Source organism: Brassica rapa, chromosome A04 (genome assembly GCF_000309985.2).
Source record: "Brassica rapa cultivar Chiifu-401-42 chromosome A04, CAAS_Brap_v3.01, whole genome shotgun sequence".
In the NCBI taxonomy this organism is placed as follows: domain Eukaryota; kingdom Viridiplantae; phylum Streptophyta; class Magnoliopsida; order Brassicales; family Brassicaceae; genus Brassica; species Brassica rapa.
The window spans coordinates 20164350-20182914 of NC_024798.2; the positions used below are offsets into that span (position 1 = coordinate 20164350).

The 18565-nt window shown below is 37.6% G+C and overlaps 6 protein-coding genes and 2 long non-coding RNA genes across 12 annotated transcripts; 5 read left to right on the forward strand and 3 right to left on the reverse strand.

Moving 5' to 3' along the window:
• Nucleotides 1-148: 148 nt before the first annotated feature.
• Nucleotides 149-2038, forward strand: LOC103865854 (protein PLANT CADMIUM RESISTANCE 10). Of its 3 annotated transcripts, none has more exons than XM_009143706.3 (4): nt 149-898; nt 993-1187; nt 1439-1665; nt 1742-2038. In XM_009143706.3, exons 2-4 carry the CDS (start codon nt 998-1000, stop codon nt 1904-1906), a joined length of 582 nt encoding a protein of 193 aa, XP_009141954.1. In that variant the 5' UTR covers nt 149-898; nt 993-997; the 3' UTR covers nt 1907-2038. The 3 variants fall into 3 exon arrangements, with proteins under 3 accessions (XP_009141954.1, XP_009141953.1, XP_009141955.1); XM_009143705.3 differs by having other exon boundaries at nt 997-1187; XM_009143707.3 differs by lacking the exon at nt 149-898 and having other exon boundaries at nt 993-1225; nt 1400-1665.
• LOC103865853 (bZIP transcription factor 17) lies at nt 1953-4474 on the reverse strand. Its single transcript, XM_009143704.3, has 2 exons — nt 2885-4474; nt 1953-2583 (listed from the first exon to the last, which is right to left on the reverse strand). The coding sequence occupies exons 1-2, from the start codon at nt 4341-4343 to the stop codon at nt 2168-2170; spliced, it is 1875 nt and encodes a 624-aa protein (XP_009141952.1). The 5' UTR covers nt 4344-4474; the 3' UTR covers nt 1953-2167.
• LOC117133536 lies at nt 2534-3387 on the forward strand. The gene is made up of 2 exons (XR_004457408.1): nt 2534-2757; nt 2799-3387. It is a non-coding gene; the product is annotated as an uncharacterized LOC117133536 (long non-coding RNA).
• A 191-nt stretch (nt 4475-4665) lies between the features above and the next one.
• Nucleotides 4666-6802, forward strand: LOC117133537. Its single transcript, XR_004457409.1, has 3 exons — nt 4666-5963; nt 6301-6444; nt 6720-6802. It is a non-coding gene; the product is annotated as an uncharacterized LOC117133537 (long non-coding RNA).
• LOC103865855 (probable protein S-acyltransferase 2) lies at nt 6085-8818 on the reverse strand. The gene is made up of 5 exons (XM_009143710.3): nt 8010-8818; nt 7373-7552; nt 7019-7291; nt 6707-6931; nt 6085-6586 (listed from the first exon to the last, which is right to left on the reverse strand). Exons 1-5 carry the CDS (start codon nt 8121-8123, stop codon nt 6257-6259), a joined length of 1122 nt encoding a protein of 373 aa, XP_009141958.1. The 5' UTR covers nt 8124-8818; the 3' UTR covers nt 6085-6256.
• Nucleotides 8819-9079: 261 nt separating this feature from the next.
• Nucleotides 9080-11146, forward strand: LOC103865856 (chaperone protein dnaJ 72). 2 transcript variants are annotated; one of them, XM_033289964.1, is made up of 4 exons: nt 9080-9310; nt 9380-9825; nt 10345-10414; nt 10855-11146. In XM_033289964.1, exons 2-4 carry the CDS (start codon nt 9428-9430, stop codon nt 10915-10917), a joined length of 531 nt encoding a protein of 176 aa, XP_033145855.1. In that variant the 5' UTR covers nt 9080-9310; nt 9380-9427; the 3' UTR covers nt 10918-11146. The 2 variants fall into 2 exon arrangements, with proteins under 2 accessions (XP_033145855.1, XP_009141959.1); XM_009143711.3 differs by having other exon boundaries at nt 9196-9825.
• Nucleotides 11147-11388: 242 nt separating this feature from the next.
• Nucleotides 11389-14921, reverse strand: LOC103865857 (calmodulin-binding protein 25). Its single transcript, XM_033289963.1, has one exon. The coding sequence runs from the start codon at nt 12199-12201 to the stop codon at nt 11512-11514; it is 690 nt and encodes a 229-aa protein (XP_033145854.1). The 5' UTR covers nt 12202-14921; the 3' UTR covers nt 11389-11511.
• Nucleotides 14922-15299: 378 nt separating this feature from the next.
• LOC103865858 (polyglutamine-binding protein 1) lies at nt 15300-18040 on the forward strand. Of its 2 annotated transcripts, none has more exons than XM_033289958.1 (12): nt 15300-15547; nt 15642-15676; nt 15781-15856; nt 15938-16016; nt 16099-16280; nt 16356-16427; nt 16504-16657; nt 16728-16932; nt 17075-17155; nt 17290-17406; nt 17516-17567; nt 17701-18040. In XM_033289958.1, exons 1-12 carry the CDS (start codon nt 15440-15442, stop codon nt 17854-17856), a joined length of 1317 nt encoding a protein of 438 aa, XP_033145849.1. In that variant the 5' UTR covers nt 15300-15439; the 3' UTR covers nt 17857-18040. The 2 variants fall into 2 exon arrangements, with proteins under 2 accessions (XP_033145849.1, XP_009141961.1); XM_009143713.3 differs by having other exon boundaries at nt 15301-15547; nt 16099-16277; nt 16353-16427.
• The last annotated feature ends 525 nt before the right edge of the window (nt 18041-18565 follow it).

The following is an 18565-nucleotide window of genomic DNA, read 5'->3' on the forward strand; positions in this document are numbered from 1 at the left end:
TAGTTTTTTTCACTCTTACAAATTAAATATTTCTCTGAGAAAAAAGGCCATAATTATAATTATAAACAATTGTTAATAATTATTATCTATTCCAATATAAGTATTACAACTATTTTAATACAATTATTAAAATCTTTTATTAATCATTCACGATAAATATTATACAAAGAAAAAAACAAATATAACTAAAAAATTAAATATAAAAATTAAACTTTTAAAAATAGGTAAAACAAAAAATATACCTCTCATTTTTGCTATTATTACTGTGTCCATATGGTGAAATATTTTCGCATTATTAATTCTAAGGGTAATTTTTTCAAATAATCATTTTAAATTTTTGTTACAAAAATAGTCTTTAAAAAAGAAAATGACTAAAATAGTCTTTCTTTTTTATTTTGAAAATTTTTATTTTAATCTTTTATTTTTTTGAATTTGAAATCATATCCCATAAACCCCACGATTTAATTCTAAACTTAAGTTTAGATTAGTTAAATTTAGGGTATTTTAACATTTTAATAAAACTTTTTTTTGGTCATTTTTTTCATTGAAATTTGTTTCTATAATAAAAACTAAAATAAAGCTATCCTGAATTTTTCTCATTTTAATTAATAATCCAAAAATAGGAATAGTCAATTAAGCACAATAAAAAAATATTAAGACAGCTTTCTTCGACTTGCTGACAAAAATAAATGAAGAAGTCTTTGCCTGAACCAAATTTGCATGACTCTGCTTGAGAAATCTGGATTGGAATCTCTGAGAGATGATACTCTGTTTTTGATCAGAAGCGGAGTCTGTGAAGATGCTGCGAATCTGAGTTGATGCCTAATCTAAGCTAATCGCTCCGGCTTGACGAGCTCAGGCAAAGACTTCTTCTCACCTGTATCTGATTCTCCTAAAGGTTAGCTGAGTGTCTTCTTTCGTCTTCACTGATTCGCCTTTCTCTTCTCCGATCCTCTTTGCTTTCTTCTTGTTCTAAGCTCTTTTCTTGAAAGATAGGATGAAAGAGAAGGGAGACTACGTGCCGCCGCGTTACATTCCGTTAAGAGAGTCTGAGGAAGCTGATGCTACAGAAGAACAAGCAACCACCACACCAACAAGTCTTGAAGTTGCTGTTTCTGGAGAGACAAGAGATGGTCCGAAACAATGGTCGTCTGGCATATGCGCTTGCTTCGACGACATACAGAGCTGTACGCTACTATTACCTTGATTTTACTACAGGAACCAAGTTTGGTAATAAACTAAATATGTCGGGCGCGCGCGTGTGTGTGTGTGTGTGTTCAGAGGCTATTGGTACTATGTGCATTTCTTGAATAGCTTAGGGAAGAAACTTGTTTATGTTTTGCTACTTGTCTTAGACACAAGTATGTTATGTTATCTGCAGTGAGGTGGTTTTGAGAAGATCATTGGAACTTACTGCGGTTTGTTTGTGGATGCATAGGTTTTATAGGTTTGTTCTGTCCGTGTTATATCTTCGGCAAAAACGCAGAGTTGTTGGGGTCTGGAAAATTTGCAGGACCCTGCTTAACACATTGCATTTCATGGGCGTTGGTCAACACCATTTGCTGCTTTGCAACCAATGGTGTGTTGCTTGGTCTACCTGGATGTTTTGTGTCATGTTATGCTTGTGGATACCGCAGATCATTAAGAACCAAGTATAACTTACAGGTAAAGAAAGTGGCTCAAATGGGTTAACATATTATTGTTTCTAACTGGCAAGTTTATGTGATATTCTTTGGTGTAGGAGGCTCCTTGTGGGGACTTTGTAACACATTTCTTCTGTCACTTGTGTGCCATTTGCCAAGAATACAGAGAGATCCGAGAACGTAGCAGCGGCTCAAATCCTCCTGACATGAAGATGGCTGTTACTGACGCTCCCATAGCTCAAACCATGGAACCAGCTAACTGATCACTACTATTTTGCAATGTAGAAGATCTTATGATCACTTTTGCAATGTATTTGAGAAGTTTGGTGTAGTATAATTTTTTTAAGGCTCTATATAACTTTATCAAAGATATATAAAAAGTTGCAGCATTCGGATTCTACATCTTAAAACAAAAACCGAACAACGGTAATAATAGCTAAGGATGTTACTTGATTCCAAAGAGCAGGCAGCTGTTTATTCTTTACATACAAAACTGAAAGGATTGAAGACTGCTGAGACATGTTTTAAGTGGTCATAAGATGAGGAGCTCCTGGTCGAGGTAGGACGCAAGAGTATGTTACATACTTTGCACTGTCCTGAAGCACGACAACAAAAACTCGGGAGAGTGATTTTGGTCCCCCAATCATCCCATCGATATCTCCATCACCACCTTCTCTGGGATCAACAAGGACTGACACAACCATTGATGAAACCGGCTTGATTTCTTTGCTAGAGCTGTTTCTTTGGTGCTCTGATCCTGGGAGTGGAATGGCGAGACCGCGAAGTGTTCTTCTGTTCTTTCGCCTCTGTGTGTCTGTGGCGTTCTTATTGTGTTCAGAAGAGACGTTGGTTGCTGCAGATGCAGGAATAATGGCTCCAGAGGTTGAGGAGACATCAAACTGAAATACTTCGGTGCACATCCCCGAGCTAAACATAGGCCCTACAATGGATTAAAAAAAACCGAAAACATGTTATTTTACTCTTAAAAACCCCAAAAGCTACTATGCCTCTAGCTTCTATGAGTAAGTATTCATATGTTACTCATTAGTGCTTACTGTTTAGCATCTATCCAGATTATGCTATGCAACTACTCTAAACCAGCGATGAACTGAAGGTAAGTTCGATGTCATAGTTGTTCGAGTGTCAAGAACAAAGATATGATAAGCACTAGTATACCTACAACGTCTTCCTACATAATCAAGTCAAGGGAACATAAAGTAACATCAGAAACCCATCATTACCTGCAACACCTTCACGAAACCATTGCTGCATTTCACCACTGGCTGCTTTTGTTTTGATTTGGTCTTTCAGAGTATCAGCAAAACCCGATGATAAGGCTTTCTGTTTTTCAGCCTTGGTTCTAACGAGATGCTTAGCCATATCCTCGATCATTCCCACGTCAGGTAGAGGCAGAGCAAGGGAATGTTCTTTAGGAACCACCCCGTCAGCTTTCCTCTCATTTGATTCAGAAGCCAAGGCTCTCTCACTCGCCAATATAGAATTAATAATCAAATTCCCATCAATCTTCACAAGCTTATCATTCCTCGGAACAAAAAGCGATGCAACCAAAGGCTCGCTACCATTTCCAGGAGGTACAGAATCTCTCTCGTTACTACGAGACGTATCCAAAACTCTATTCCTATGCTGATTATAAACCTGGTCAGTAACATAATTAGACCTATAGCTCCCATAAAAGGCACCACCACTAATCCCTCCGTAATTAACATTCACAACCGGAGCCAACGCACCAAACAAAAACAGACAAAACAAAAGACCAAGAAAGGTAATACTAGCAACCTTCTTGGTCTTAGATTCACTCTTCTTACTCTTGGCCTTAACTGGATTCTGTGGCTTCAACCTAGGGATGGGAATCATAGGCACTTGTCCTCCTCCTTGTTGCTTCACCATATAAGGAGGACAATGCATCCATATTGGAGGATACATTCCCATAGGAGGCGGCGGCGGACCCAACTGCTGCCTTAGAGCGGCGTTCTCAGCCATGAAATAAGATATCTTCCCGTTCAAATCCGTTATAGCAGAATGCATACTCTTAACCTTCTCTTCAAGCTCCTCCACGTAATGCTTCTTCCTCTGCCTCGAAAGCTGCGCGCTTTCGCGGTTTCTCATCAGCCTCGCTCTCTTTTTCTTCTCGTCCTCTTCTTCTTCTTCCTCGCCGGTGACGACGGCGCTCTCTTCTCCCGATCTCATGTACTTGCTGCTCCTCGATTCGTCACTCGTATCATCCTCTTTCTTCCTCTTTGTAGCAGAAGCTTCTTCCACCTTAACCTTCTGATCCACAGCTTCCGAGACATCGGAGCCACGATTATCTGAACCCTGAGACGATAGTGGAGTCGGTTGATCCAAGGTACGCTCATCGTCGGAATCCTTGGGAGATTCACTGTTGCGATGAATATTCTTATCGGTATCGCCGAAAATTGCAGAGCCTTCGGACTCCGGCGTGAAATCTCCGAACTGCTCTTGGTTAGATCCGTTATCGGGGAGGAGGAAGGTCTCGTCTTCGGCTGGTAAGTAGAGATCTTCCATGCCGTCGAAAGTGAGCTCGAAGTCGGCGTCGATTGGGAACCCTAGATCGGACATTAGTTCGCCGATTGGAGTTTGATCGGAGCTGGAATTGTGTAATTGGTCGAACAGAGGATCGAATTCGGAAGGTGGAGGCTCATCTGTGATTGATTCGGCCATTTTCGTGAGTTCTAGGGTTAGGGTTTCCGAATTGGGGAAGAAGAAGAGGAAGCTGCCTTGGTCTTTGGCGCGTGGCTCACGCTCTGGATTCGCGCACTCGCTAGCTTACCTAGTGATGAAGGGAAAGCAAAATCTAGATTACTGGGTAATTAATTTTGTCATTTACTGGTTTTAATAGTGTGATTCAATGCAAATGCATAATATATGAAAACTAATTTACATAATTAGTATGCAGGTTACATATATCACCTTCCAAATATAAATATAACAAAATATTTCCACCTAAGTTGCAAGAAAAAACATTGCTACCTAATAACTTTCTTTTTTTTGATAATTTTGGTATTTGGGCAGCCACATTCCCAACTATCCCCGAAAGGGGTTCAGCGTTCCAACGGAAGGGATGTTAGATCCGTTGTGGCCAAGACTCGAACCCGGGTGGATCTACCTACCTAATAACTTGTATGATGTTTGCAGTGTGCTAGAGGGTTTTCTTAAAAAAAAATTGTTAGAATTATTTATGTTTGATTGATAAATAATAGTGGTTGACTTAATAGGTTATTTGATGTAGAAAACAAATAGCAGATTTCGTTTTTTTTGTAGGTGATTCAATGATCATATACATAATATCTATGGAAAGTTGTTAACGTAATTGCTATATCAATTTGTTGGAACTATTTTTGTTATTTGATTTTCTAATCATTATCTCTACTTAAACAACATTAATTAGACAACATATCCTAAGTTAATTGGGATTAGTTTTTGAGACGACAAAGGAGGTCTCATACTCTTATGTCAGGTGAGTATAGCAGAGCATATGCATCGGGTTGAAGTTCTTCTCAAAAGTATAAGATTAGTTTGGTAGCGAATACTTATAGTGTTGACTTCGGGTTTATAGCTATGAAACATAACACCATGCACCAAATGAATAAGCGTTATGTGTAGTGAAAATTTTGATTGTTCAGATGTTTTTTTTTTTTGCCAACTTTTGGAAAGGTAGATGTTCATATAGTATATTTGATTGTATTCATTACAACTGAATGTTCTTTTATTATATTTCAGCTTATGCACACAAAGTAAAATAAAGACGGTTGATTCAGTTTAAGACAATACATATTTTATACTCGTATAAAAGAAAAGAAAATACCTAATGTTTAAACAAAAGAAAATGACAACAAGAGCAGAAGAAAACCGTGGGTGTAGAACAAGCGCAAGAGGTAGAGCGTGTGGGAGTGAGTAGGTGAGGTGACTCCGTGACTGTCCACATGAAGAAACACGTTGACTGCATTGTGTTGGCGTGAAGTCTTCGGTTTTTGTTTTGGCCTCTCTCGAGAAACTTCTCTATGTGCTATCTTTATCGTTTTGAGTCTCTTCTACGTCACGTTTGTCTCTTCTCCTCCTCATATCCCTTATCAATGCCTCTCTGTCAACTCACACTTTTACAGATCATTGATCCATACGAATATTTCACTACCATTACTTAAGTTACTATCCTCTAAGAAACGTCAAGGCAAATCACAAAGGTTACAATACCTGGAGATGGTTGATGGATGCTACCAAGACATATATTGTTATATACAATATGGATCCCAATTAATGCTTCATAAAATCATGGAACATAGAGTAAGTATTGTTTTATCCAACAAAACTGAATGGTTTCGTAAACTAAACTGATAGATTTCGTAAACAGAATAGATAATTTTATGATATAGTATATTTGGTGAGTGAAGGATAATCAAGAAACTGTATTGAAGAACCGTGTAAAGCAAGAAACGACCATGCAGTGACTACATTAGACTATATATTTGATTCTTTTCCTACATTTTTCTCTGAACCTGAAAGTATACTCGTTGAAGACAAAAGTGTATGGCTTTAGAATTAAGAGTATTTTACAACAAGTTATCAAGCATTTTGTCCTATCTCGATCTCACATCAACACTGTCCCTTTTCTTCTTGGCAGTTTCTTCAATGTTGTTGTTCTTGTTATCATACTCCAGTGTCTTGAGACGCAAATCGCCTATTTCCATTTCCGTATCATATCTATCTCCCCTTGGTCCAAAGGCTCTGTCTAGCTCAGATGCAATGGATCCAACCTCCACATCAGGTTCCTCTTGAGCCCAGTCTCTAAAATTAATCATAGGAGGTGGAATCCTTGAAAAAAACACCTCAAACAGGTTCTTGAACAGACCCTTTCCGTAAGGGTTCTCTTTCTTGTCATATCGGTACCGAAATTTCTCATAAGTTGTCTACAAAACATATAACCAAAACCAAAAAGAATCAGTACATAACACCAAAATAATGAGATAAAAAAATTTAAAACACTGGTTAATTATGTTATTACTAAAGAGATAAGTGTCTGGTCTTGCCTGATTGGTGCAGATAAGATAGAGGTGAAAAACAGTGAGCCCACCAACAAACCAGACAACGATGAAGCAGTATATGATGAGAACAATAAATATTATATCATCCATGATGACCACTAACAACATCTTGCCGTGTACCTCGAGCATGCTAACCCACGAGAAGACAAAGACGTACAAGCATAGTAGCGTTGAAGTTGATATAAAACAAATGAAGTATGGATAGTTTCTCTGCCGTTTATATAGATAAAAACATGTTAGTTAGATCACAGATTCATACTCTCACACACCTTTTTGTTTCAACATGGAAAGACTTACTAGAGCGATGCATTGTCCCACCCATGGACAGTGATGATCAAATCTTTGAACACAGTTGTTGCAAATTGAGCAGTGAGAGGCGCGTGGAGGACGGTAAAGCAAACAAGTCTCACAGAATTTGACTTTGACTGTGTAGCCATTCACCAGTACATCCTTGGTTCTAGGAAACTTTGTGTTACTGAGAATGTCAAGAGGTTCTGATTCAGGTGCTTCTTTGTTCCTTGGGATGATCCCGGGGTCTCTTGATGAAGTTAAGAAGAGGAATGTGAAGTCCTGTGAAGAAAAGATTAGGAAGTAGTGAAGAAAGGGTAAAACGTGGAACACAAGGAAAGAGACAAGCAAAGTTTTATTTACCAAGACAGTGAGCAAAAGGGAACCCATTAGTATAAGAGAGTGGAACAAAGGAAAGCTCTTTGTGATCATGAAAGCCATTCGGATGGAGAAAGTGAGAGCAGGAGCTCCAATCATAGATGTGGTGAGAAGAAGTGAAGATGCATCTGGACCAAAGACTAGTCTCCCTCCGCAACAAAATCTCTAAACATGAAACAAGAACATAAAACAAGCTCTAATTTAGACACTGAGCAGTTTATGACATGCTTGTGAAGTAATAGCTAAGATAGAAATCTTGACTATGCTAAAGAGCTAAAGAGTAAACCCTATCGAAATGTCTTAAACCTCATGTTTACAAAATTCAACTACACATAACACCTTCAATAGACCAGTAAAACATTGGCATTAGTCTCTATTTTTTTTAAAAAAAATAATAGAAACACATATATATTCGTAAATTGTTTGCAAAAACTTATTAAAAAACTTATTAAATGTTTATGGCTTCCACAATCTCATCACCGGTCCTGTTAACAAATCAGAGGTTAGCATCAAATCAGTTCAAAGCATTATATTTAATGAGGGAAAATTGAACCCTAATTCACCAAACTCCGCTTCCAATACAGAGCATCATCCGTGGCTTGCAAGAAAAAAAATAACATACATTGTTGCCGGGCCAGAGTTGGTAGATCCTCTTGGGTTTAGAATCCTGAGAAGGAAACATAGTCTCGTCGTTGGAAGGAGCATTGTGGACATGACCTCTTTTCTTCCCCGCCATTGCAATCTTCTTCTTCTTTTTTTACTCAAGCCTCAGACCTCAACGACATAATCACCATTTTCTCCTTGCGCGTGTCGTTGTTTTCGCGGCCAGCGAACGAAACCGGAGATTTCAAATCGCTGCCGCCGGTGGTCTACCTTCTTTCCTCGTCTTCGTCTTCGCCTTGCTACTCTCTCTCTCTCTCTCTCTTGTTTCTAAATAAGGTTTGTTTCAAAAATGGGTTCTCTCTCTCTCTCTTCCTTGTACAGCTTTTTCCTCAATAGTCAATACCAACATCCATTCTCTGTTACATCCTTAACATAGCAAATCTCACCGAGTGTCTGGAACATCCATTTGTAATCGTTCTCTGATTGTCTCTCTCCCACGCGCGCCATTTTCTGTTTCAACGGTTTTTTTTCAGTCCCACATTGATGATATAAGCCGAAATACTATATGTAGTATATAAAGAGATAAGCAATGATTCATACAGAAACGTGATGGTGTTTGTTTGTGGAAATAAAAAAAAAAACAACAACCCATGAGGTGAAATTTTCTATGGTTTCTACTTGATCCTGGTCAATATTGAAAGTGAGAGCATCCACCCAAAAGTAGAAACTAAATGCTTCTAATTAACCATGCACTACAAGAAAACAGCTTGTTTCCTACCAACTATTTCGTCAAAAATAGGTTATTCCGACAGATTTCCGACAAAAAAAATCTTCAGTCGGAAAAAAATATGAAATTTCGACTAACGAAAATTTTGTAAATTATTTTTTAAAAATAAGCTGAAATACTATGTAGTATATAAAGAGATAATCAACGAGATTCATACAGAAACGTGATGGTGTTTGTTTGTGGAAACAAAAAAAAAAACATGAGCTGAAAGCTACTATGGTTTATAATTGATCCTGGTCAATATTGAAACCACATTAAAATAGAAACTAAATGCTTCTTAACCATGTGTACTTCACACTTGCTTGCAGTACAAGACAACAAGACGGGCTTTTCATAAATACATGCTCCTTCAAGACTTATTTATCCAATGGGCCTAGGCCCGTTAGAATATTAACATTTTTTTCCAATCAAAAAAGGGTGTTCTGTCTGAAGGAAGCGGCCATTGAAGCGCCACGAAGCATCTCTCTCTCTCTCCTCTTCTCTCTCTAGAAAAACAAAGAGATCCTTCACTATTCCAATCTCCTTTTCTCGATGCTCCCCTCACGAGCCCACCAGAATCTCACACACACACACAAAGCAATCATCGCTCATATCAATCTCAGATGTTTTCGATTCTAATTTAGGTTCGGTCGGTTGAATTTTTTTTCGTCATGGTGGATCATTACCAAGTCCTAGGCGTTACCAGAAACGCGACGAAGCAAGAGGTCAAAGAAGCGTTCCGGAGATTAGCCGTGAAGTACCATCCCGACAAGCACGCACAGTCTCCCGACCACGTTCGGTTAAACGCAACCGTGAGGTTTAAGCTTGTGTCCGAAGCGTACGAGGTATTGAACGACGATCGCAAACGCGCGTCTTATAACGCTGTAAGCGATTCCGATTGCTTTCGCCGTACAAGCGGTACTTATAGCAACCCGTACGGAAACCGTTACGGTTACGGTTACTCTGCGAGGAACAGTCGTGGTCAAGGGTCGAGTTTCAGCAGCGCGTTTGAGTCGACGTTTCGTTACTTGACTACACGCGCGTTTCTACTTAACCTCGCGTTAGCTGGGTATGTGACAACGACCTTTGGCTTCATGTTTTTTATTACGTTGGTAATTGTATTTGTTGTAATTGATACGAACTCCTTGTGAGATCACTGCTTAGCTTTGAATGTTCATAGTATTTTGCTAAATGATCATAATCAAAGGCGGTCATGGGCATAGTTAAGCTTGGGATTCGTCTAGGCCCTTAGAAATTTTAAAAGCGTTTAATGTGTATAGATTATTCAGCCTCTAAATTGAGTAAAAGAATATATGCATTGATCATTGAGTCTTCAATATGTAATTGTTTCAAGTCTCATAAAAATTTCAAGGGAAGCGTGATTATGAGCTTAGATGGTGTTAGAGTTATGTCCCCTTTTTTTAATTTTGTTAGTTTTTAGTGCGTCTATGTATATGTGATGAATTTGAATCTGTATAGATTTGATGGTCATATTCGTATTATTTTAGCCAAAGGTTTTGGTTCTCATAGTGTAATTATGTGACTGGTTCTTGGTTTGATCTTATTTGAGTTCCTGTTATCTTTCCAGTGGTATGTGTTTTGCCTTTACCGCGATTGATACAAGCGGAGAAACATTATGGAAAATGCGCAACTCCGGGGTGAGTACCATATGGACCTGTTTTGATGATTCTGTTTTTTTATTGTTGTTGGATGTATCTGAGTGTTATGAGTTCTCAAATGCATCATCAGATATTCAGAATGTAGTTCTTGCGAGGGTGATGATAATGTCTCATCCGTGCACATCTAGTCTTGTCACCATAGGTGTGCATTTAGGCTGAAACAGTCGATAATTGTAGCAATTAAGCCCCCATAGGTAGTTTCTGAGCTAGGGCCTCTGATATTATCCACAAACTAGCTATCTTGCATATGCACACTAGATAGCTTTAGAATGACGAAGGCGGAGCATTTGCTCTTTGCTACATATGGAGCCATACATGCTAATGTGAAAAATATTCAAAGTGTGAGAATTAGAGGAAACTGTATCTTTATTAGTAAACCTCGAGTGAGTGACAAAGAGTTTGCATATGTTCTTTTTCAGAAATCATTTGAAGACGCGATGGATTCACTTGAGAAAACAAAGGTACATAAGGATGAAGGGTGAAAGAAAGGATCCAGAGGTACTACCAAGACTTATACATTTATATATTTTTTAATTTGTGTAAATTAAAAGTATAATAGCTAAAAAGGCACTTTTTATTAATCGATTTATGAGAGTTAATACTTGCACGCAATTGCATTTGAGTGTATAACAACGGCAAGCAAAGATGGGATGTTGTAATAAAACAAATAAAACTTTTGGCTTTTGTATCAGTAATGGGGACATTATTGTAGTGGTGGGTAACGTGTTTGATATGTTGATAAGATATATTCCCTACTCCACTAAATATATCTGATAGTTCATTATATAGTTTTATTTTTTTCAACCGTGAGAAGAAGACTCGGAACATTGGTGTCTAAATACTTTTTTCTTACGTTGAACATGTATTGAGCTCTAGACTCCAGTTCATTTAAAATTTTGTTTTTACCCCATTCAAATTTGAATTACACTGGCTCGAACTCTGATAAAGTATTATGAGTTAATTACCCGCTAAATAGTTTTAAAGTCAAATAGATTAAGTACCAACATATATGAACAAAGATCATTCATAATGAGATGCATAGTAGTTAAAAAAATTACAAGGCAACTTAGAAGGAATCACATAACTTTCCACGACTCGAGCGTCGGAAACGTTGGGTAAGGATCAAACTCCACGGCTGAACCACCACTCTTTGCATTAGCTTTCTCCGGCGGTAACCCCACGGCGTCGCTACCGGAAAAGGTGTTTCCGGCAAGGAGATTCTCATGGTGATGGTTAGTTAGAAATGCTGATGTGTCTAGCGTTGGAACCGCGCCAGTAAGTATGTTAACGAGCCTATGCGGCTCCGGCTTGACGATGGGAGTGAAAAGCACCGAGGAAGAAGTATCGTTGTTGATGCACTTGGCGCCGGTCACTTGCTGAACCATCTGGCGGAAGTTTGACGGGTCCGCGGTTATGAACGTGGTCTGAGGTTTCTTGGAAGGGCGAGAGCGGCGGCGCTTCGTGGCTTTACCTTCGGTGAGGAAGCAGTTATGCTTTCTTTTAGCTCCTCCGCCAACAACTTCTTGACTGGATCCACCAGAGACATTAGAGGAAAGGGTGTGAGTTGAGGAAGGGTTATAGGAATCGAAGAAAAGGGAGGGAGGGAGAGTATGTGGTGGTGGTGCTGAGACGGTGTTATGGAGAGCTTTGGCGAGCAGATCATTGTCGTGAGAGAAGGTATCGTGAAGCAACCAAGAATCAACGTTGAAACCTTGTCGATATAACAACCAAGGTTCGACGCTTGCTAGCCCCTCCGAAGTCACCATTACTAAAACACAAAGAGAAGATAGTATGCAGAGTGCAGAGAGTTTCTTCTAGAAGGAGAAAGTACAATAATAGATAGAGAGAGAGAGAGAGAGAGAGAGGTAAGAAATGAGACTGGGGCCGAATGATATTTAAATAAGGACAGCGTTTAGAGAGAGAGAGATAGAGAGGGAAGCGATGAAAGCGCGTTGAGTGGAGAGTGAAAGAAAATGACCCAACATTGGTTTGGTTTTAGCTCTTTCTTTACGCTCCAAGAGACCGTGTGACTAATGAACAAGACACGCGGTACATAATCAGTGAATATCAATCTTGCGGCCAAAGGAGTGAACAAAGTGAGATTATTATTAACCAGGCGGGCATTTTATAAAATGCAGTCTGGTGAGAAAATCTTACTGTAAATGGAATGATTAAATGTGTGTAGCAAACTAATTATAAAAGTGTGATATATATATGCTGTCAAATGTCAAAAATATCAGAGTTGTAGCTCATTTTAGTCAGTTAATACAATTGTTTCGATTGGTAAAATATATTTTTTGCATTATTTTCTAACTTTTTGAAATTCTTGTAAAAAGGATGAAGCTATTAACGATATTGTGGCGGTAATAATAATTCTTCGGTTTTTTTTACAACTAGTCATGTAATTTCTACACTACACTGATGTCTCAAAGTCCTAGGGTTGTGATTTCTACATGTTTGCAATCCATTGTGCGAACCTAGCTTTCGAATTATTTCTTTCTTTCTTTTTTTTTCTCATTTTCGAATTATTTCCTTCTATCACAATAAATGTTCTTTTGGTGGATAGTTTTTTTTATTAGTAATCTTGAAATTTCAATGTTTGTTATAGGTTGACAAAAAATGTTTCTTTTTTTTATATATATGTACATTTTTATTAGAATTTATGATATTCGTCTGGACCTTACGCGGTGATATCATGCAAATAAGCCAAAACAATGAATAAAGAAGAAAAGTAAAGAGTTAATAAGAAGAAGAATCAGGGTCAATTTCCAACGGCTGACTCATAATTAAATGTTTGTTGCTCAGTGGGACAATACCAAACGACTTAGAGAAAAATACGAATCGATCGCTATCAGCTTCGGTCTTTCTTTTGCACCCTTTGAGATATCAATAATCTACGTAGAGTGGTCGAATAACCTTGGGCAAAGCACTAAAGCTACAAAAATTACATAGATATAGGAGACCTTAACCTTTTTTTGCTTCCTACTTTTCTGAATATACTATACTTTCCAATTACAGATGCTAATTAAATAACCAACCATAGGTGTTTACATATCAAAAGATATACATGTAACCATGCTTGATTATTTTTATTTTATGCAGACTTTTATGTTAGTATTCATTAATACTGGTTAGTCTTAAGGTTTATATTACAAGTATAAGATAAATATGTATCTATTTTAAAATATCATTTAGTTTTCTACTTTTCTTTGAAACAAAAAATGTCATCTTGAATTTTATAATATTCGAACTTCTTTATCACGGTGCTTCCTATCTTGAATTTTATAATATTCGAACTTCTTTATCACGGTGCTTCCTTCACTCACGTTACTTTAACAAATGTGTTTGTATAGGTTATTCTATTTTCGTTTTATATTAGCTAATCCAAAATTTACTCCATGATTATCCAATTATGTAAAAAATAACTATACGGACCACAAAATAGTAGAAAGAAAAAATCGAGACAAGCATGGAATTAAAGCATTTTGTTTTTCTTGACAAAGTGTAACTAAAGTAGTATTAAAGCAGGCTTTATTCAATTAAAGAAGTGGAAATTCAATTATCCAAAAAATAGCTGACTTTATTCTGCAATAAATATATATATAATATTTAATTTCAATTAAAATACGGTGGATTCTAGTTGGGTGATTGACATCTTTATCACAACTAGAAGAATGGGATGATCATATTCCGTTGATCACGTAAATTTGTTATTGGAACAAGAATTCACTACTATTCGATGACCAGCATTGATTTCTTCCGGGCTGGATGATGGATCATTGTGACCACTCGTTTAATATTCAATCAAACTGGAGATCATATACCATTTCAACATTAATTAGCAGATAAAAGTACGGATAGGTTATAGAAAAAAATAAAATAAAGTAACATTACGCTCTTCTTGTATGTATCGTTCATGGGAGTGGCAATGGTAATACCACGGCATTGCTTTTATTCCGTACATTTTTAGTCATTGTTTACACTTTTTGTTGGTATATGCCCATCGTAAACGAATTACTTTGTTGGCAATTTCTGCAATTTATATAGTAATATGACTCGAGGACTATTCAAAACAAACAAAAGAAGTAAAAAAAAAAAGTTAGGACAATAGACGACATCAGTGATGCCATCAAATTTAGAGGATGTAATGATGAGGAGATGATGACGGGACCCCAAGCATGTGATGATTGATGAAGCGTTGGTGTCCTTCATCCTCCACAAAAATATCTTTTTATTACTGTATCCACCAAACACACTGACATTCTTCTCCTGTCTTTCAACTCAGCTTCATTAATAGACCTTTTATCAATAATCTAAACAACATGAGTTTTGTTAGTAATCGGTTTGAGACTAAAATAGTATTATAAACTAATCACAATTAGGCGTTCCAAAAAAAAAAAAACTAAACTAATCACAATTAGTAAAATACTAAAGTATAATAATGATTTCAAATTTAGATAGTGTAATGCTATCAACGTTAGCCGTACAATCAATAAGTGCAGTTTTTTACAAAAGAAATCAGAGTCAATATAAACAACTTTTAAGCTGTTTTTTTTTTATTGTAGAATACAAATTAATGGAATAACATAAATGGAACATAATTAGATTCATTATATTCAAAAAAAAAAAGATTCATTATATTCATTTCACATCAAATTTATGGTAGAATAATATTTTTATTTTTGAATTTTATCTATTACGGAATAAATCATTCCATTCCAAATATTTTGTAATCTAGTTGCAGCCTAATGTTCTCAAAAGGTAAAAAAAATCTTTGCTTGTATTTTTTCTTGGTTCAAATGATTTATGACCGTTCTTTCTCTTGTGGTTAGTTATTTGATAATGGGCCTTAGTTAATGGGCCTAACTGCTTTATCGCGGGAATTAAAATCTAGGGCTCGGTTTCTCTCTCTCTCTCTCTCCGCGACTCGCAGTTTCTGGTTAGAATTTGATCGGAACGGTGAAGGAAAGCTCTGTTTCTGGGGTTTGAGCTTGAACTCAAATAATGGGAGAAGAGCTTCAACAACACCACAACAATTCATCTACTTATGGCTATGGAAGCTCATCGCTAGACATTGAATCTGCTGCTAGTAACGCTCTTCTTCACGAACAAGTTCGTTACTTTTTTACTTCCTCCGATTAAATTTCAAAACTTTTATTCCCGGGTCAGTTTCTTGATTCGGTGTTGTGTTTTTTTTTTCTTACAGGAGATTGAAACGCAGAAGATCATACAAGGTCAAAGGTTCTGTCTTTATATCCATTTGTTAAGACAGCAACTTCTCGTGTCTAATGTGTTGTTGTCTGAACAAGTTTTTGCTTAAATGTTTTTTTTTTTTTAAATTTCAGAGAGGCTGGAGCTTCAGTAGATGGAGAAAGTAACACTGACATTCTTCGGCAACGTGCTGACCCCAATGCTCTTAAGGTTTCTTTTGATTCATAAGTTTTCAATGGAAGTTAGAATCTAAGTTTTATTATATATATTCTTTTTTTTTTTATTACACAGGAACATTTGCTGAAGTTCACTGCACATCACCGTGCAGAAACAGCATCAAAGCGTGGGAGTGTGAGTACTTGCGGAGAAGGTTAGTTCAATTATAGGTCCTATGAGAGCTCTCTCACGTATTTTGGAATATTCAGTTTTTTTTTTTAAATCATTCATTACAGGTAATGTGGATGTTGGGAATGGTTATGGTATACCGGGAGGAGTTGCGTACGCAGGCCACTCCGAGATCAGTGAGAAGCCTGAACCTACTGATTATCTGCCTGAATATCTCAAACATAAATTAAAAGCCAGGGGGATTCTTAGAGATGGTTCTGGTGCTGTTACATCCAACGCTCATGATGTAAGTATCCTTTCTCTTACACTGTAATCTTTTATGTTTCCTATGACTTAATCATGTTTTTCTTCTTCTTCCCAGGCGTCAGCGGGTAGTTGGAATAGACAGACAAGTGTGCCTTTTCAGACAAATGCAAACACATTGCCATTGGGATGGGTATTAATTGAGATTCGATTAACTTTCTTCGCTTTTATAGTAGTTAAGCCACTTAAACTTGTTTTGTTACATTCAGGTAGATGCGAAAGATCCTGCTACTGGCGCTACATATTACTATAACCAGCATACCGGGGCAACCCAGTGGGAAAGGCCTCTTGAGCTACCTTCAAGCGCGCCGCTACCGATGCCTCCTAAAGAAGAGTGGATTGAAACACTTGATGAAACATCTGGTATGTGATTGTGATTAGCTCTCTACTACTCATACGCTTATCACTTGATCTCTCACACCTTAATGCACAGGTCATAAGTATTACTACAATACAAAGACACATGTATCGCAATGGGAGCCTCCAGCTTCTTTAAAGAAGCCCTCTGCCACAAACACTAACAACACTGCTAATGGGAAGAGGGAGCTTCCGCCCTCTCAGATGCCAAGATGCAGCGGATGTGGTGGCTGGGGAGTGGGCCTTGTCCAGAGCTGGGGTTACTGTGCTCACTGTACCAGGTCCGTCCATTGTCTTGCTATACTTTTTTGAGTAACATTGCTGCATAGAGACTCTCTCACTGTGTCTTGCTTCTTCTTTCCTTGTTGAGTCTTGTGTTATTACAAGACCTTATTAAACAGACTTTGTATATATGGAATGCAGAGTTTGCAATCTCCCAGAGCAGCAGTACTTGGCATACGTCACAAATGCAAGAAACTCTGGCCAAACCGATCCAAATCAGAGGTAAGTATCTTTGTTGAAAAGATTGTAGTACCAATCATCAACATCAAACTACATGTAGTAGTGAACCAGGAGGTTCCTGTCTATTAGATTTACGTTTCATTTACTCTTTGTGGTTTACTCAATGATTGAAACAGGTCAAGTTCAAAGCCTCCGGTGAAAAAGGGAGTAGGCAAAAAACGTGCGCATGCGGAGGATGATGAGGTTGACCCAATGGACCCAAGCTCGTACTCAGATGCTCCACGTGGTGGCTGGTAATGTCCATAACACTCGTTTTAACCACTTCATGGATCACCATTAGCTTATTATGATCCTAGGAGTCATGACATGGGGTTTTGAATCTGATCTCTTCTCATCTTGTAGGGTTGTCGGACTGAAAGGAATGCAACCTCGAGCTGCTGATACAACTGCCACGGTAATGCCACTTGTTCTTTTAGTTCAAACGCATCTTTTATATACGGATCCATTAAATTAATAATGGCAGCGTCTCATGAAATCAAGAACTTAATGAGATGGATGTCTGTGTGTGTGTGTGTGTGTGTTTTCAGGGTCCTTTGTTTCAACAGAGACCGTATCCATCACCTGGAGCTGTTCTGAGGAGAAACGCAGAGACGGCATCATCGCAGAAGAAGAAACCAGGCTCTCATTTCACTGAAATCACAAAGAGAGGCGATGGGAAAGATGGTCTTGGTGATGCAGATTGAGAAAGAGAGAAGAGAGAAGAGAGAGAGAGACTCTTATTCTTGTCCTGTATGTTTGCTTTTCTCCATATAACATGTATGACCTTGAGAGTAGTTTGTTTACTGGTCTGGTCTAGTGTAACCATACTTTAAATGTGAATTAGCAAAGCTTTCATTCCATGATCTATACCAACTTATTTTCAGGTTCTGTTGTATATCATCAACAGTAGGCCTGCGGGTTTGGTTTATTCAGTTCGGTTTTTGGTTAGTTTGGTTCGAGATAAATCTTACCGAACTAACCCAAAATAAAGTTCGGTTAAGTATTGGAGTAGTTCTGCTTTCGAAATTTTTTCCTATTGCAATTAGTTTAATTTCGTTAAAATTTTGAATAAATTCAGTTAAATTTGGCTAGTTTGATTATTAAAGTTATTTCGGTTCGAAGATTGGTTAGTCCGGCTAGTTTGATTCAGGGTTTTGGTATAATTTAGTTAGAATTTTTTTAAAGAAAACTGAAGTAACATTGATGAATCGAACCAAAAACCAATTAAAAAAAAAAACTACTGAATCACTTGGTATGCCTAACAAAACTAAACCGAAAAATTCGGTTCGGCCTATTCAACAGTCTCGGAAACAAGTATCGTATATCATGTGGACCCAATTTAGCCAAGAGTTGTAATAATAAACACTCACTCATTGTCGTCCTTTTATTCGTTGAGTTGTTTGGTGAAAACGA